The 19857-nt window shown below is 43.4% G+C and overlaps 1 protein-coding gene across 1 annotated transcript in view; it reads left to right on the forward strand.

Moving 5' to 3' along the window:
* Positions 1–19857, forward strand: part of dnah2 (dynein, axonemal, heavy chain 2) — a gene marked incomplete at both ends in the record, with an annotated part of 428475 nt that overhangs the window by 135155 nt on the left and 273463 nt on the right. The window contains 4 exons of the mRNA XM_080450915.1: positions 736–892; positions 3656–3884; positions 12518–12681; positions 19091–19252. Of these exons, the coding sequence (XP_080307041.1) occupies positions 736–892; positions 3656–3884; positions 12518–12681; positions 19091–19252 (712 nt within the window). The remainder of the gene's footprint in view (positions 1–735; positions 893–3655; positions 3885–12517; positions 12682–19090; positions 19253–19857) is intronic.

Below are 19857 nucleotides of genomic sequence, written 5' to 3' on the forward strand. Positions count from 1 at the left end.
CACAGTTTGCAGTGATTATGTACCATCTTTGACTGCATGCGGTCCACAAAAACCAATACTCTGCTATATCCTATTGCTGTGAAATTCAATGAAATGCAAGAGGGAACATAGATACTGTAGTCAGTGGTGGAAAGTAACTAAGTACATTTACTTAAGTACTGTACTTAAGTACAATTTTGAGGTATTTGTACTTTACTCCAATTTCCAATACTTTTACTTCTACTCCACTACATCTCAGAGGCAAATATTGTACTTTTACTCCACTACATTTATTTGAAAACTTTAGTTACTAGTTACTTTTCAGATATAAATCATGATATAATGAAACATACATTAACCACTTTAACCCTATTTTATACCTAGGCTATTTGAAAATAGCCGATCTACAAGCTCACAACGCGTCGCGATGCGACGCGTTGTGAGCTTGTAGATCTGCTATTTTCAAATATTTAGTACTTTTACTTTTGGTACTTTAAGTACATTTTGATGCCAATACTTTTGTACTTTTACTCAAGTAAATTTTTTATTCTGGACTTTTACTTGTAACAAAGTATTTTTATATTGCAGTATTGGTACTTTTACTTAAGTAAAGAATTTGAGTACTTTTTCCACCACTGACTGTAGTACACCGGTTTATCCGTTTTGTGGTTTTGCGGGTTTCTCTGTGAGGGCGAGATGACTCAGCCTGGTGTTTTGTGCGTGTGTGTGTGCGCGTGCGCGTGTGCGTGTGCGTAGGCTGCGTGCGCCGACCCAGACCCAGGCGGAGCTGGTGGAGAGCCTGCAGCTGCTGGAGACCTTGCAGGGGGATGTGTCCAGGCTGGAGGCTCAGATCGCTCCCATTCATGAGCAGTTTGCCATCCTGGACAAATATGAGGTGCCCGTGGAACTGCCTGTAAGTACTGTACTGTACTGTAGCCCAAGGGTTCCCACACTTTTCAGTGCCGTGACCCCCCCCCAAAAAAATTATCATATTTGAACCGGGGACCCCCCCACCCTGACAAGCACTTGGATTTGTAGGAGTTAACCCATTGAGACCTGAAGCCGATTCTACGTGTCTCCTAAATCTCAACAGTTTTCTGAAAAACGTATGTTTCTATATCAGTGGTGCTCAATCTTTTTCATGTCAAGGACCCCCAAAATGTATATGTATTTGGCCGCGGACCCCCATCAAAATATGTTGTTCCAGGGACCCCCCAGAAGCAAATATTTGAGTTACAAATGTTCACTTTAAAAATATATATATTCAAAGATTTGCACACATTTTCACGATTTTTCAAAAATAGCAGATCTACAAGCTCGTAGCGCGGCACTCGGTGCCGCGCTATGAGCTTGTATATCTGCTATTTTTGAATAGCCCAAAGTGTAAAATAATGCTTTTTTGCTCAAATCTAAAAATGACACAGTTCCAGGTCTTAATGGGTTAAGTTTAGTTTGACTCGATTCCACAGATAAATATTGTGAAAATAGGCGAACTACAAGCTCACAACGCCTCGCTGCGTGGCGATGTGAGCTTGTAGATCAGTTTATTTTCACAAGGTTTGCCTCTTTGTTGCGTAATATTTGACAATTTGGTCAATTTGGTATTAAAAAGGTCTCAAAAGTCGTTAAATTGTAACTTTAAAAATGTGCAGATACCCTGTATACACTTATACCGTATGTTGGTTTGTTTACTGTTGAGTGATAAAACAATGTTGCACATTAAGCTAATCATATGGGGACCCCCCCAACATAATTGTTTGGGGGGTCCCCCAGTTTGGGAAACACTGCTGTAGCTCACTGAGGAACACATACACACACACACACACCACTCGTGTACTCAAGTACGCATAGCCAAAACAAGCTTCAGAAAAACATATTTTCACTTTTTTAAAATTGATGTAAATGTGTATTTGTAAGTCTGGAACAAATTCCCTATATTTTAAATACTTTTCCGATGCAATGCATTGCAAGCTTGTAGATCTGTTTTTGTTATTTGTTGTAGGATGATGTATATACTGTAGGTATTCAGTGGTTAAATATTATTTGTATTTATTTATTTTGCGGGGCAACCGAACATTGGTAAAAAAAAAAACATGTATTTTTAGTTTTGGCAGTTATCCCTTGATGCATACAGTGCCTGTGTATACAGTGTAAAAATGTACTCAAACTCAAAAGGTTTTATAGAATAAAATGACGCTTGGTGCTCGGGAAGTACCTGTCCACCACCGAGAGGAGTCTATAGGGGTTTGAATCCATCTGGTTCGGCCCGAGCCTTTCTCTGAACAGTGACACTAGTTAGGGCAGGAGGGTGATATGTGTCACAGGGAGTGTTGAATGGGAGCAGAGCAGTAGGACAAAGGCTCTGCTGTACTGAACGTCCTCTTTACTTTTTACTTTATTTGTTTATTTAGACAGGACAGAGCATATTAATGAACGTCACATGAACGTAAATACACCGGATTTAGCAAAGATGCTAATTTTCATCCGCAGTCCTCACACAAAACAGAAAAACAGAAAAACAATAACATCAGAAAACAGACAAACGGTGAAATACAATTACATTACATCACATAGCCTAAAAAAACCTAAAATATGATCACAAATGGTTGCAGCTTTGGTTTTCAAGCAACCATCTTTTCACATTGAATTTAAAAGATGGAAATGTAGCACAATCCCTTATATGTAGAGGAAGGCCATTCCATGCTACACAACCCTGTACTGAGAGGACATTTTGACAGAAGGTTGTTTGCCGGTGCGGCACTTCACAATCTCCTCGAGTGGTTGCTCTGGTACTGATTCCTCTTTCAGGCTTCCTTTTAATGAATTCCCTTAGGGGGGGCGGGCACAGACCATGTAAGGTCTTGTATATGACCCCAACCTGTTTGAACTTTTTGAAATTGTCGAAGCTAAAAAAATTGATTGGTGCCAGGTGAGCCAGTAGGGCATAACGGCAGTGACAACACGTAAAAGTGTGTGGAGGATTTAATTGGTATAACGACTAAATTGGGAGAGGAAAAAAAGTGGTCAAAATTAATAATTGGCTACTCTAAAAAAAGAAAAAATACTAAAACTAATAATACTTGTCATGAATTGGATACAAAGTATGCATGTTATGTCATTGAAGCATATAGCATTGGTTCTCAAAGTAGGGTTCGGGGTTCCTCCAGGGGTCGGTGGGGGGCGTTCCAGGGGGTCCAGCAAAATGTGTTCATGGCGTCACAATAATTTTAACCACTTTAACCTTTACTTTGGTTATTAAAAAATAGCAGATCTACAAGCTCATAGCGCGGCACCGAGTGCCGCGCTATGAGCTTGTAGATCTGCTATTTTTGAACAATCGTGAAATTTGGTGCAAACCTTTGAATATATATATTTTTTAAAGCGAACATTTGTAACTCAAATCTTTGCTTCTGGGGGGTCCCTGGAACTACATATTTTGAGATGTGGGTCCGCGGCCAAATACATATCATTTTGGGGGTCCTTGACATGAAAAAGTTTGAGAACCAATGGCATATACAGTAGGACAGAGAAATGACGTATTCTCTCTCTCTCTCTCTCTCTCTCTCTCTCTCTCTCTCTCTCTCTCACACACACACACACACACACACACACCTAACCCCAACAGGTGCAGCAGATGCTGGAGACGCTGAACGGCGAGTGGTCGTGGTTCCGCAAGACGCTGCTGGACAGCGGGACGGTCCTGAGGCAGCGCAAGGAGGAGGTGAAGAGGGAGCTGCTCACCTCCACCAAGGAGTTCACCACCAAGACGCAGCGCGCCCTGCACGAGTTCAACAGCTCAGGTTCACCTATATACCACCGCCGCCACCCCCACCCTCCACCCTCCCGCCTTCTCCCTTTGTCACCCTGTCACCACGCCTCCATGGCGCCGTGGAGACGTGACACAGGTACAGGCAGTGGTGGAAAAAGTACTCAAATTCTTTACTTAAGTAAAAGTACCGATACTGCAATATAAAAATACTCTGTTACAAGTAAAAGTCCAGAATGAAAAATTTACTCGAGTAAAAGTACAAAAGTATTGGCATCAAAATGTACTTAAAGTACCAAAAGTAAAAGTACTAAATATTTGAAAATAGCCGATCTACAAGCTCACAACGCGTCGCATCGCGACGCGTTGTGAGCTTGTAGATCGGCTATTTTCAAATAGCCTATGTATAAAATAGGGCTTAAGTGGTTGATATGTTTCATTATATCATAGTTTATATCTGAAAAGTAACTAGTAACTAAAGTTATCAAATAATTGTAGTGGAATAAAAGTACAATATTTGACTCTGAGATGTAGTGGAGTAAAAGTAAAAGTATTGGAAATTGGAAATACTCAAGTAAAGTACAAATACCTCAAAATTGTACTTAAGTACAGTACTTAAGTAAATGTACTTAGTTACTTTCCACCACTGGTCACCACGCCTACAGGTGTACAACGCTGCACTGACTTAGATCAGCGATTCCCAAACTGTGGGCAGGGGCCCACTGGTTGGGCCATGAGGATACTGCAAGTGGGCCTCCAAATAAACGTCAAAATTGGTATTTATTTTTCTTTAAAAACTTCATTCTGATACAGAGTTAAAAAAGAGACTTAAAAAAATATATATATTCAAATTATATATCACAAATTTTCACGATTTTCCAAAGAAATAGCCAAAGAAATACAAAAATGCGTTCCCGGTCTAACTGGGTTAAAGTACACTGCGTTAGTTCCACTGATCCAAGCCAGAGCACAATCGATTGATTTGTCATTAAAAATAAACATGCTATGAAAATGCACGCGGCCCACCCATCTGACCACATGTTAAGTGGTCAGATGGGTGGGCCGCGAATGGGTGGGCCGCGAATACTTTTTGAGATTATTCAAGTGGTCCCTGATCCAGGGAAAGGTTAGGAAGAACCACTGATTTATAGCTGCAGTGTGTTGTCTGGCTGTGTCTGTCTGCGGGTGCAGCTCTGTATCCCCGCGTGTGCACGTGTGCATCCAGTGTGGGGGAACCTTTAAATGTATTCCTGTGTGTGTGTGTGTGTGTGTGTGTGTGTGTGTGCGCGCATTCACGTGCTATTGAGTGTGTGTGTGTGTGTGTATGTGGTGACTGTGCGTCTGAGTAACGGCTCTCCCCCGGCACACACACGATTACAGAGGGCATTTGGGTAATCCATTTATGATGCATGGCTTCATGGTGTGTGTGTGTGTGTGTGTGTGTGTGTGTGTGTGTGTGTGTGTGTGTGTGTGTGTGTGTGTGTGTGTGTGTGTGTGTGTGTGTGTGTGTGTGTGTGTGTGTGTGTGTGTGTGTGTGTGTGTGTGTGTGTGTGTGTGTGTGCATGATGCAAGGCCTCAGCCTTGACGGGTCTCAGCGGGAGGTCAGGACCAGTGTCGGGCAGAGCAGCCGGCTACATCTCTCTCTCTCTCTCTCTCTCTCTCTCTCTCTCGGTGTGTGTCCTCACAGAGCCACAGTGAGCAGCGCTGCCAGGCCCCATCAGAACCAATAGGCTGTATCTAATCTGTCCCCGGTCCTGATGACTGCTGTCTGCCACCACTCACTCTGCTCCACAGTGCAGGCTGACGGCCCTGACGCCATGACAGGCTCCCCTATCCCCATATCACCCTATCTATCTATCTATCTATCTATCTATCTATCTATCTATCTCCCCTCTCTCTCTCTCTCCCTCCCTCCCTCCCTTCCTCCCTCGCTGCTCGTTTTGCTCTTAACACATTCCACGCCAGAGTTTAATATCATAATGTACTCACCAGTGCCAGCAATTTCTTTTTTTTTTTACCTCGCCACAGACCTCGCTAAATACCTTAACCCATTAAGACCTGGAACTGTGTCATTTTTAGATTTGAGCTATAAAGCATTATTTTACACTTTAGGCTATTCAAAAATAGCAGATCTACAAGCTCATAGCGCGGCACCGAGTGCCGCGCTACGAGCTTGTAGATCTGCTATTTTTGAAAAATTGTGAAAATGTGTGCAAATCTTTGAATATATATATTTTTAAGGTGAACATTTTTAACTCAAATCTTTGCTTCTGGGGGTCCCTGGAACAAGATATTTTGATGGGGGTCCGCGGCCAAATACATATAATTTTGGGGGTCCTTGACATGAAAAAGATTGAGAACCACTGATATAGAAACATAGGTTTTTCAGAATACTGTTGGGATTTAGGAGACATGTAGAATCGGCTTCAGGTCTCAATGGGTTAAGATCGCGCGTTCAACTGTTTGTAGACACACAGGGTAGTTCTGTGAGTGGCCCAGAGAGGAAATTTTCAATCGGCGATCGTCCATTTTGCAGTAGTCGCAGTTTCTATTAAACAGCGTTCAGCGCGGAGAAAAACAACACCAGAGATAATGGCGGATTAGCGGAAGCTTTAGAGCGGCGGCGGATGGGAACGAAAATCTGCGATTGACATTCATTTCCGTTTCTGGGTGTGCTACAATGAAATGTGTCACTGCGAGGGAGGCCTACAATGAAATGTGTCACTGCAAGAAAAAAAAGACCACTTCGCGTAGAACTACGCGACTGGCACGCTGCGCAATTATTTAGGTTCGCGTAGAACTACGCGATTGGCACGCAATGTGTTAAAGGAGTAGTTCACCCAAAAAATTACTTATTTCATATCAATTACACACCCCCATGAAGAATTGAATTCATTCAGGACCGGGGACAGATTAGTTTTTGTCGCATTCCTATGCCAATAATTTGATTACCGGCTGAAAGATGCTAATATATCCGGTAGGAGACTCAACAGAGACTCTTTGAGTCTGTGCTATTTTTATTATTATTAAAAAAAGATAATAATATTAATAATATATATTATGGATATACAATATCGATATTGATTTATTTGGTCAAAAATAAAATGAATTTAGTTTTGTCCAGATTCACCAAGCCCTCATTTCAGGTTGGCCTGTTATTTAGTTCATTTCCAACCAGCCCTGCTCTCCATGGTGTCGTCATCCATTCTGGCTGCACCTGTTGTAGGGAGGATTTTACTTCCTCCTGCTCTCTTGGCTTTTTGTTTTATTGCCTATTTGGCGATTCCATTAAAGGTGAAATTGAAATCCCCAGCACTGCCTCTGTCACGCGCACAAGCATGCCAGGAAACGTTGTCGAGTGTAACGCACAAGCACACGCACACACACACACACGCGCGCACACACACGCACCGTCGCCTAACAAACCAAAAAGTAAAAAAAAAGGGTACAAACCCCTCGTCCTACTTTGGCTTCACCTCTCGTCTCGACCCTTTCGCTCTACTTCTTCTCCTCCGCCTCCTCCATGGAGTACCGTGGGCTCTAGTTATAAGGCACTGGTTACAGTTCTGATTAGAAACCCGGCTTTCCACAGGTGAGCCTGATGAGGGGAGGTTTAGGCATCAGGACATATGAAACAGACGCTTCTTGGTCGATAAAAAGTGATTATTATCATATATTATCAGAGCCATGGGTGGGACTGATTGATTGAATACTTTATTAGAAGTTTGCAGAAAAAAGCACTTGAAAGTACTGTTCAATACAAGGTCAGCTAATAGGAATTGAAAAACCCAAGAAAGCCATCGGCTTGTTTCAATGGTGGTCCTTTGTACTCATTCAAATGACAGACAGATATACACTACTATGCTGAACATCATATAAATAGTTTCAAAATACGAAAAACAAGAACAAAACATAGGTACAGTAACGGGGGGGGGGGGGGGGGGCTATGTTATGACTTTTACGACTTTGACTAATGATAATGATATTGAGTTTATTTGTATAGTGCTTTTCTAAACAAAGTTGCAAAGTGCTTTACAGACAGACTTTACAAACAGCAAACACCCAAGCAATAAAAACAAGAACACATTATCAATAGAATACAAAATGTACAGCAGTAGAGTTGCCAATTAAATGCAAATAGTCCTAAGAGAAACCCTTTTTTGTATACGTTTATTTGGCAGGGACAGCACATATTAATGAACACCACACATACTGTACAAGGCAATGTAAATACGCCGGATTTAGCAAGAATGCTAAGTTCCATCTGTAGTCCCCATACAGAAAACAAGCAACATTACAAAGAGAGCAAAAAGGCCTAGTTTTGACCTAAAATACCAGAGACTCAGAGACTTAACATAAAGATGTGTTTTCAGAAGAGTTTTGAAGGAGAGTACTGATTGTGCTGGTCTCAGATCCTCATTCCGTGCCACGAAAACCTGATCACCCCCAAGTAGTGAGGCGGGTCGTAGGAACATCCAAGAGAGCCTTGTCTGAGGACTCCAGGGCTCAGACATATCCGTAATGTTACTTTGGAGCCTGTCCAATGCAAGGCTTTAAATGTGAAATCTTAAAATCGATTCTGAAGCTCACAGGTACTGTAGCCAGTGGAGAGCAGCCAATATAGAGTGATACTATGGTCACGCTTCTTAGTGTTTGTTAACAGTCCTGCGGCAGAGTTCTGAACTAGTTGTAGACGGGATACAACATTTTTGCTAGTGTAGGGAGTTGCATTGTCATTGGAACCAAAGGAGGAGTAACACCTTATTTTTTTAAATAGAAAATCTGCTGTATAATCTACAGCAGTGGTCTTCAACGTTTTCAGATTTGGTGACCCCCCCTGTAGAAACTCTGAGGATCCCCTACTGGTCCCGGACCCCCTGTTGAAGACCCTTGATCTACAGTACGCGGTCGATGGAAGCTTCTAAATCTGGTTGCTTCTAAATCGATTCCAAACAACTCTCTGCTTTGATTCAAAGGCAAATTGTGTGGTTATTTTTTTTTTTTGGCAAAATGACTGAATTTTGAGCAGTCTCTAGTGACTGGAATCCCCCTCCCACACGGAAACGGGTTAGACCGGAGGCTACAGTATGTCAGACTGAAGATGGAAATGGAGTGTAACGAGTTGACAACTCTCTGTCTGCCATCAGACGACTTCATCCTCGCGACGGATCCCACTTCTTCCTCCGTCACGTAGAAAACTTTTCGTGGAACTTTGATCTCCATTTTTTTGTGTTTTTCTCGTTGCTACCCCCCCCCCAGCCCCCCAACCCCCCCCCCTCCCGCCCACACCTCTCTTTATTTCCCACTGTGCCAAAGTTGTAACGCAGACAGCATGGGGGGAGGGGGCGCAAACTCCCCCAAAACTTCCACGACAGCCGCGACCCCTCTCTGTATATCCTCTGGGGCATTTTAACCCATGGCACCTCCCAGAAGAAAGTCAGAAGAAGAGAAGAGCGACTTTTTTCGGGTGTGTGTGTGTGTGTGTGTGTGTGGGGAGGGTGGCAGGGTGATGGTGGCGATGATGGTGGAGGTGGTGTCGCTAGGAGGGGGGGGGGGGGGGGGGCAAAAGGCGGTCCACGGGGCAGGTTAATGAGGCCAGAAGGCAGCTTTGTGCCGAGCCTCATCAGTATGCAACGGAGGGCCTCCTCTCGCGCACTCCCAATAATATCCCAGTCATTTGGGTCAGCCACATCCCCGTGTCGCTGTGAAGGGCACCTACCCAGAGAGAGAGAGAGAGAGAGAGAGAGAGGCAGGCAGACAGAGAATACTCTGATGGTTTAACCCATTAAGACCTGAGGCGATTCTTTAAAAAAAAATCAAAATCGTAACAGTTTTTTGAAAAAAATATAAAAAATATTTTTTCAAATTTTTTCAAAAATAGCAGATCTACAAGCTCGTAGCGCGGCACTCGGTGCCGCGCTATGAGCTTGTAGATCTGCTATTTTTGAATAGCCAAAGACATCTAAAGTGACACAGATGCGTTCCAGGTATCAATGGGTTAATATAGGCAGTCTCATCAAATTCTCACCTCCCTATTCTCTCTAATCATTATCTCTCTCCCTCACACCGTCTCTCTTTGTCTTGCTTTCATTTTTCATTCTCTTGCCAATTCTTTGTCTCTGTCTCTCTGAGTCCATTACCCTCCCTCTCTCTCTCTGCCTCTACTGTATCTCTCTCTCTCTGCCTCTCTCTATGCCTCTCTGCCTCTCTGCCTCTCTCTCTCTCTCTCTCTCTCTCTCTCTCTCTCTCTCTCTCTCTCTCTCTCTCTCTCTCTCTCTCTCTCTCTCTCTCTCTCTGACAGTATGTCGTCCAACTCTTCCAGTGCCAAATTGGCCAATCATAAATAAATCATAGGCGGACCCAAGATATTGGATCTTCATTAGGACTGCAGCCACTCCAGTCCATTGGTCCACTGTGGACCATCACAATGAGGTCAGCAAAGTGTAGTGCATACTGTATACAGTACAGTACAGTGGCATTCAGTACAGTGCAGTGCATGACATTGCATGCATTACAGTACAGTACAGTACAGTACAGTACAGTACAGTACAGTACAGTACAGTACAGTACAGTACAGTACAGTACAGTACAGTGCAGTCCAGTGCAGTCCAGTGCATGCAGTTACAGTATATCACAGAGCAGTACAAGCCGCGTGATCCCAAAGCCTATACCACTTGTGCAAAGACGCGCTGTGATTGGCCGGTAGCCACTTTGAGTGGCAGTTGGGTCAAACGCTCGTCCCAAAGCATGATTTACGATTCTGTCCCTATCGGTACATAACTCGGACGGCGCCGAGTAGGCTCAAGCAAACTTGAGCCACGAGAGGCACCGAGACTGCTTGCCTCTGTCGCGGTCCAAAACTATGTTTTGTCGGCCAAAAAAATAATAGTCACGCCCCGCTTCTGTGACAAACGCGGAACTGCCTCTCGTCTACCAACTGTGGGGGCGTTGTCACATTCCAATACAGCTCAAAACCCTACTCTTTTGACTGGTCTGGTGGCGTGCCTCGCTGAGCGCATAAAAGACACCACTGCACGTGCTCCCATGGCCTGAAACTCCAGTGCGCCTGCTCTGTTGGCACCAACGTTGGTGCCAAAGGACTTCCGGGGGGAGCATGCGCTGGGTGAGCAACTCTCATTGAAACGAACGGCCGGGGATTTTCCCTCCATCCTGTAGTTTTGTACATACCTCTATGAGTACAGTAAAGGGTCCTTAATTGAAAGCAGATATTGTGCCTGCATGCATACTGTATGTGAGTGTGTAGTATGCCTGTGTATTTGTAGGTGCCTGCATGGAGTATTTCCACTTTTCAATACTTGTTACTTCTACTAGGTACCATACCCTAGGTATCCACTTAGATGTAGTGGATACCTGGGCTAGGAGCCAGCTAGCAGCCGCCTTACTCCCCCTGCAAACTCTCCTCTCCTCTCCTCTCCTCTCATCTCCTCTCCTCTCCTCTCCTCTCCTCTCCTCTCCTCTCCTCTCCTCTCCTCTCCTCTCCTCTCCTCTCCTCTCCTCTCCTCTCCTCTCCTCTCCCATGAGCCCCCATCCTTCTGCATTTACCCCTCCATTCCTTCATCCCGTCTTCCCTCCACACCTCATTTCACCCCTTCACCCCTTCCCTCTCCCGTTCCTTCTGGCCGGCCATTCCTTTCAGCAGACCTAATCGCTCTCAATACCCCCCCCCCACACACACACACACACACACACACACACACACTCATTTCAACCCCTTCTTTTTACCCCCCTTCTGTCCCTTTATTCCCTCTGTAGTCCATCACTCTCTCTCTCTCTCTCTCTCTCTCTCTCTCTCTCTCTCTCTCTCTGTGTGTGTGTGTCTCCTCCACCCCTCCTCCCCCCTTCTGTCGTTCTCTCTCTGCATCCCCGCCGGAGGTTTGGCCCCCATGACCCAACCAGTCCAGCTGTGAAATAACATTAATGACGCGCTGGGAGAAACACTCCTCTCTCTCTCTCTCTCTCTCTCTCTGTCTCTCTCTGTCTCTCTCTCTCTGTCTCTCTCTGTCTGTCTCTCTCTCTCTCTCTCTCTCTCTCTCTCTCTCTCTCTCTCTCTCTCTCTCTCTCTCTCCCTCTCCCTCTCCCTCTCCCTCTCCCTCTCCCTCTCTCTCTCTCTCTCGTCTCAGTCCAAACTAAACTTCCCACAGATAACCATCACCGCCTGTTCACTTCTTACAAGCCCTCCAATGCCTAATTATGTCACAACTGTTTTATCACGCATGCACAGTCACACACACACGCACACGCACACGCACACACACACACACACACACACACACACACACCCTGTGTCGTGTTGCTGTAGTGTGTTGCCATAGTAATGTACATTAATATATTATTACTTAATTAATTATGAATCAGCTCAATTATAGCTCAAGTTAGATGTAGAAATTAGTGTTTTGGACACTTTTTTTTACGTCGCGTCCTTTCCAGGGCGTCCGTTCCAGGGCGTCCTCAGCTAAATTATTGATAGGTAGGAACCAAATGGACCTTTAAAGGTCTTTAACTCAGAGAGTGTACAAATGGAATCAAATGGACCCTCACAGGGTCTCTCAGAGTTATGGGGGTCCGTGGTCTATAATGCATGCCAAACTCGGGGTCCTTGAATTTAAAATAAAAAAGTTTGAGACCACACTGGTGTGCAGTATGTGTGTGCAGTGTGTGTCCGTGTGTGTGTGTCTGTGTGTGTGCCCATGTGTGTGCGTGTGCATATTATGTGTACCTGTGCTTACGGTGTGACTGATGGTTGGCCTCCAGGTCCGTTTGGCAGCACGGTGAGGAGCATCTTTGCCAGGATGGAGATGGAGGCGGTGCGCGGCCAGCTGGACGGCCTGAAAGAAGAGGACGGCAGACTGAGACACGGCCTGGCCATGTTCAGCATAGAGCCTCCTCCGTCCAAAGACATCCACGCTCTGGAGAAGGTCTGACCTCCACCATGCACTCATCACTCTGAACTCACTCACACACTCTTTCTACCAAGAACCACACTTTGCACACAAATTTAACTTAGAAATTTAACCGGACCCCAGCATCCATTATTCTGGCGGGGGAACATTAGCCAAAAATAGCAGATCTAATGTACAAGCTCACAATGCATCGCATTAGATTGGCTATTTTTTGTGAAGCGTTTTGGTGTAGAAGTAAAAAAATGTGTAACTGGTTGGTTAAAGGGTTCATTTATTCTGCTATTATTTTATTTATTTTTTTGGTGCGAAGGTACAGATACTGTATCTTACCTGAAATATATTTTACTCTATTAAAAGTTAAAGTCACCCCTAAGAAAATCACTTGTAAAGTGTTCAGGTAGCTCATCATATGTAGGCCTACTTAAGAAAAGGTGTTAAGATGTATTTAAGTATTAAAAGTAAAGGTATTAAAGACCTTTTCATGGGTTCAATGAAACCAAACAGCCAGAAATGTTGTCTACTTCTCTCTACTTTTCAGAATAATGTCTTTCAATCTTTCAAGTAGTTCAGCTGTTTTTTTTCCAGGTAGCTACATCACTACAGCAACATAAAAAAAGCACAACATTTCATCCATCACATGGCATCCATTTGTAGCTATTTCTGAGTTTTGAGTGGCTTTCAAATCAATCAATTGGTTAGTTTTGAGTGGATTTTGTTTGATCTTCCATCTTCTACATCTCAATCCACTTGTAGGTTTTACACAGTATGATTCATCGTCAATAGTGCCCTGGGCTGAATAATGGTCTAACTCTCCACTATTAATGAAATGCATCATAAGAGCTTGTGCTCTTATCAGCCGGATGCTCAAAAGCTTAAAAAAAAAGCAAGGACCTTTCCTTCATACGAACATGTAAACACTTCACCTTGCCAGCCTGCCTCCAATTCTCTTCTCACAAAGACACTTCCATGCCAGGGACCCGTGCACAGAACCACAGAACACTGACATATCTACTTCCTATTTTCTCATTATCCAAATCAAAGCCTGTGCCTTCAAAGGCCTCAAAAGCCATGAGTGCAGTATGAAGCAGGCCCTATTAACACATTGACTGCCAGAATTATTTCAGATTTTTAGCTGTAGCCTGCCAGAGATTTTTCATTGAAAAAAAAAAGTACTCAGGAGCCGAGATACAGAATTTTTAAGTTTTAAGTTAACAAGGAAGTGGATAGGAGTCTAAATCTTCGAACAATCATATCTCCTTGGTCTTTGGGTCAAATAATAAAAAAAAAACACGGTTTTGTGGCCCCCGACTTCAAGTCATTTTACAATTGTGGCCCCCTGCCTTATCTAGTTGAATACCCCTGGTTTAAGTGGTCAACAGCAGTGTGCTCTGGTGTCCCTATCTTAGGCAAATTGTAAAGAAAAATAAATGATTTGCAAAAATAGTAGATCCACAAGCTTACAACGCATAGTTGTGAGCTTGTAGATCTTCCATTTTCACTATTTGCCGTACAAAGCATAATAGGGCTTATAAGTGGTTGATTGGATTAACCCATTGAGACCTGGAACGCATCTGTGTCACTTTAGATTTCTTTGGCTATTCAAAAATAGCAGATCTACAAGCTCATAGCGCGGCACCGAGTGCCGCGCTACGAGCTTGTAGATCTGCTATTTTTGAAAAATCGTTTTATATTTTTTTCAAAAAACTGTTAGGATTTAGAAAACATTTTTAAGAATCGCCTCAGGTCTTCATGGGTTAATCTGCTAGCTTGTATTATTACCCATGTCCTTATGTGCTCCTTATATTTTTTTCACTAGCTCCCAGTCTCACTCTTCAGTCAATTTAATTCCCCGGTTGCAGACAGAAGTTGGAAGACAACAAAATGTTTCACAGAGGGGAGAATGAGCACTCCAATGCTTCCGTACAGAGAGCTGGCAAAACACTCAGCACCACTTGTTCTGTTTATGGTTTTTTTCCCCCTCCTTTCTCTCCGCATTGCTTCCCCTGCAACCGCTGTGAGCTTATTGCATTGCTGCACTCTCTCAGTCACACTCTGTGTGTGTGTGTGTGTGTGTGTGTGTGTGTGTGTGTGTGTGTGTGTGTGTGTGTGTGTGTGTGTGTGTGTGTGTGTGTGTGTGTGTGTGTGTGTGTGTGTGTGTGTGTGTGTGTGTGTGTGTGTGTGTGTGTGTGTGTGTGTGTGTGTGTGTCTGTCTGTCTGTCTCCTGGATGCTGCTGACCCCCCCCCAGTCTCTGTCCACTCAGCAGGCCTCCCTGGATCAGGATTAACTGAAAGAATTACAAAACACTTGACTTTTTTAAGACTTTTATTTTCTCTCCCCCAAATGGAAAACATAAAATAAATCCGTAATCACTTGAAGCCTGCAGGCGTCCCTATTCTGGGGTTAGACGTTATACAAGCTCACAACAAGTTAACGTGACCCGTTATGAGCTTGTAGATCGGCTGTTTTCTGCAGAAATATTTGGTGTAGAGGGAAATGCCATCGGACCACGTACGTAGTATGTATGCCCTGGAGGGCTCCGCGGTCAACTAAGTATATACTGTAGGGTTTAAATGTTTAACCACTTAAACCCCATGAGCATCCGTATAGCAAGAGGAAAGCTTTAGCTGAAAATAGTAGATTGACAAGCTCACAACGCGACGCAACGCGACGCAATGCGACGCTGTTGTGAGCTTGTTCAGTGACAGCCTTCCTCACAATAACAGAAAACAGAAAATACACTGGCTCAGAGGGACTCCACTCAACCATATAGGCTTTAAAGGGCAATACCACTCATTTTCAACATTGAACTATGTCTTTTAATACACCTTAGAAGAAAAAGTCTCCCCCCCCCCTTTTATGTTGCCTAGAACTGGATAATTGATTGAGGTCATGTGATCAGTGACATACGCAGGGTGTACTTTTGGCTCCGCCCCCTCAGCCAAAAGTACACCCTGCGTATGTCACTGATCACATGACCTCAATCAATTATCCTTTTCTAGACAACATAGAAGGGTGGGGAACTTTTTTCTTATTTCCACACAACAGCTCTAAGGTGTATTAAAGACATAGTTCAATGTTGAAAATGAGTGATAAATCCCCTGTAAGTGGTTAAGTCAGACCTTACTTCTTCACTGGCAGGCTGTCCAAATTAAAGCAAGCCAAGGGTGGAGAAAGTTTGGTTTCTGACTAATCAAATATTGTAAGTAATCAACTCGCCCCCTCCCCCACCCCCTCCAATCTACTGGGACTTGATCAATATAGGAACATCCAACTACCAGTAATCAGATTACTGTAAGGCCTTTACTTGTATTCAATTGCAAATCTGGCATCACTGACAGTGCCACAAGCCACCATTTCTGATAACCTTTAACCACTTACACCTTTATATACGTTGTTGTATGCCAGATAGTGAAAATAGCCAATCTGCGACGCATATTATTACCATATTATTACCGGCACTCTCTCCGGTAGGAGACTCAAAGCAGACTCTTTGAGTCTCCTACTGGATACATTAGCATCTTTCCGCCGGTCATCAAATTATTGGCTTAGGAATGCGGGGGAAAAAATTATCTCCATGAATTCAAGGCTTCATGGGGTTGTGTAATTGATAGAAATTAAGTAATTTTTTGGGTGAACTACTCCTTTAAGTCTGTTGCATCTCAGGTCCTATAGTGAGTCGGACATTTGCGCTCACACACACACACACACACACACACACAGCCAAACCGGTTAAAGTCTGGAAAACGTCCATGTTACAGGGCACGTGTGAAAGGCATTTGAGAGTTTGTGAACTAAAGCCACCGCTCATCCGCTAACAAAAACTTAAGTGAGGCGCTGGAGCTGTATAAAACCAGAGTGCACCAAAGAAAGGTCGCAAACCGACACACTCCAAACACACACAGCGCAAGTATCACATTTTTATTGTGAGCCTTTGGTCGTTTGACCTTGTACAAGCCTGGAGAAGGTCAAAACGACGAAAGCTCGCAATAAAATTGGATACTTGCACCGCACGGTGTTTCAAGTGTGAGGTTTGCTGCCTTTCTTTCATTCACTCTCAGAGTTAAATTGACACTGGGGAATTAGCAGTGTTAATTGGGGTCCCAGAGGTAAAAAAAAGATGTCTGTGGCCTAATGCACATCATCACTGTGTCGGGTGGATACCTTGTATATCCTTTTTATTATTATTTTAAATACATTTTTAAAATAGTATAAATAGCCGATCTACAAGCTCACAAGCGCATCGCATCTACAAGCTCAACGTGTCAGCGTTGAGCTTGTAGATCTGCTATTTTCACTACTTGTGTGCGACACTCTTGTATGATGAAGGGCATTAATTTACAGGAAAAAAAACATTTGAAACATGGAGATACGAGGTTTCTGCCCGACAGCGCCGATATCAAAATGGGCGTCCTTGAATAGAAAAAAATAATAAAGTTCTGTTCAATATTACTCCATTCTTACAGTACATACTATTGGTAAACCCATTAAGACCGGGAACGCATCTGTGTCGCTATTAGATTTCTTTGGCTATTCAAAAATAGCAGATCTACAAGCTCATAGATGAGCTATGAGCTATGAGTCGAAAATGTGTGCAACATTTTTAACTCAAATCTTTGCTTCTGGGGGATTTTACAAATGTCTTCTAAATACTAACATTTGTTTTTTTTTAAAAACGTATGTTGCTATAATATCAGTGGTTCTCAAAATGTTTCATGTCAAGGACCCCAAAAATTATATGTATTTGGCCGCGGACCCCCATCTGAAAACATTTTGTTCCAGGGACCCCCAGAAGCAAAGATCTGAGTTAAAAGTGTATATACGTGTATATTATAGTCAAAGATTTGCACACATTTTCACGACTGTTTTTTCAAAAATAGCAGAAATACAAGCTCATAGCGCGGCACCGAGTGCCGCGCTATGAGCTTGTATTTCTGCTATTTTTTAATAGCGAAATAAATCTAAAGTGTTCCCGGTCTTACTGTGTTAAAACTAGGGACACACAGAGTTACTGATGTTCTGTGGGCATTTTGTTGTCGAGCCTCTCTCTCTCTCTGTCTCTCCATTATATTATGCTCAATGTAAGCGGAGACGGTCGGAGAGGGCTTATGTGCAGAAGCCCAATTCTATTCCCCGCTACTTTTCTTTGTCGATCGGCCCAATTGCCCCGCTGAGTCGCCACTTATTGTGTAGTCGAGCACTGTGTGGTTTGACAATACCCACATAAATGTATTATCCCTGGGTTTGGAGGGGATCGTTTTTTTTGTGTGGTGAAAGCTGGCCTTGTAACAGCCAAGAGGCAATCGCAAAGAAGCATGTAAATAAGGAGGCGTTTTTCTTCTTCTTATTGTATGCATTCTAGTAAGTGCTTTTGCGTGTGTGTGGGTGTGTGCGTGCGTGCATGAGTGTGCGTGCGCATGCGTGTGTGTGTACACACACTAGTGTTACGATACTTGTGAAGGCCAAATGCAACTTTGTAGAATTTCAGAACTAGAAATTGTGAGGACAATTCCCCTGATCTCCACAAGATGAATTGTTGTTTTGTGGTTAGAAATTATTTTGGGGAGTCAGGCTTACAGTAAGGGGCAAAGATATGGGACGTTTAGAGGTTGGGTTTAGGTTTGGCGTTAAGCTGTACACACAAAATATAGCAGATCTGCTGTTATCGGTGTGGGACACTGGAACACAACTAAGTAGCCTACAACTCAGGCTTTAGGGTTTAAAACGCCATCCTAAAATAAGACATTTGTGTACTTGTTATTACTATACTAACAAAAGCATAGTAGAATAGAATTATTTTTTTAGTATAATGTAACCTCGCGTCACCAGCCTTTCCACCTCGGAGGAAAGCCTGGTATTCATTCTAAAACTAGCCGTGTGGGTTCCGGTTGGCATCACATTGTTTTTGTTCCCCACATAATGCGAATCATTTAGTTTAGTCTTGCTAGTCGTGCCACGAGTTAGAATAGAAAATAGACAAACCAAACGATTATTATACCAAAAGAAACGAAACAAGTTTCAAACTAGGGGAATCATTTTGGAGGAGCACGGCGACGGTGGTTCCGGTCGTTGGCTCCGGCCTCCTGATGACGTAAAGTTCCGACCGGATCAGAAACCCGAAAACGGTATTGATCCCAGGCTAAGTAGAATTAGACATTGTGACCCTTTTCCTGGTCCTCATAATAGAAATGGATGGTTTGTGGTAAATTAAACAAGAATATTTAGGTTAGGTTTACAAATGGGAAATGATTCATGTTGGGTTTAGGGTTAGGATTGGGCCATTTCTCTAGCCTGATTATCAGACAAGCAGTCCACTCAGTGGAGTGGGTGGGGTCTATAATGGTCTGGAGCCAGGCTGCCGTTTTTCTGCTATGTGTGTGTAGTAATACCTACCAACCTGTGTGTGTGTGTGTGTGTTGTTGTCAGGACCTGAGCCATCTCCAGGAGGTGTGGGAGCTGGTGCAGCTGTGGAACAACAAGTGGGACAAGTGGAAGAAGGTGGCGTTCTCCAGGCTGCACACCGACAGCATGGAGGCAGAGGCACACGGCATGCTCACCACGCTGCACACACTCAGCACACAGCTGAAGGTCAGCACTGAACACACGCACGCACGCACGCACGCACGCACGCATGCACACACTCAAGCACGCACGCCAGTGTTGGAAGAAGTACTCAGATATTTTACTTAAGTAAAAATAGCAATGCCACAACATAAAATACTCTGGTACGAGTAAAAGGCCTGTGTTCAAAATGTTACTTGAGTACAAAAGTACAACGGTTTTGGCATCAAAATATACTTAAAGTACCAAACTACAAAACGTTTGAAAATAGCAGATCTACAAGCTCTTTCTTGTAGATTGGCTATTTTCAAATAGCCTAGATATAAAATGGGACTAAAGTGGTTAATTCATGTTTTTTAATATAATAATTTATATCTTTAAATAACTAGTGGCTAAAGTTTTCAAATAATTGTAGTGGAGTAAAAGTACAATATTTGCCTCTGAGAAAGTATTGAAAATTGGAAATATTCCAGTAAAGTAAAAAAAAAATACCTCAAATTGTAGTACAGTACGGTACCTGAGTAAATGTACTTAGTTACTTAACACCACTGACGCACGCGCACACACAGACACACTTACTGTAACCACTTTCAACCTGGCGTCCCTATTTTGGCCATGTTTTTTACTACTTA

This window comes from Gymnoscopelus braueri, assembly GCF_963280865.1.
Source record: "Gymnoscopelus braueri genome assembly, chromosome: 15".
Classification (NCBI taxonomy): domain Eukaryota; kingdom Metazoa; phylum Chordata; class Actinopteri; order Myctophiformes; family Myctophidae; genus Gymnoscopelus; species Gymnoscopelus braueri.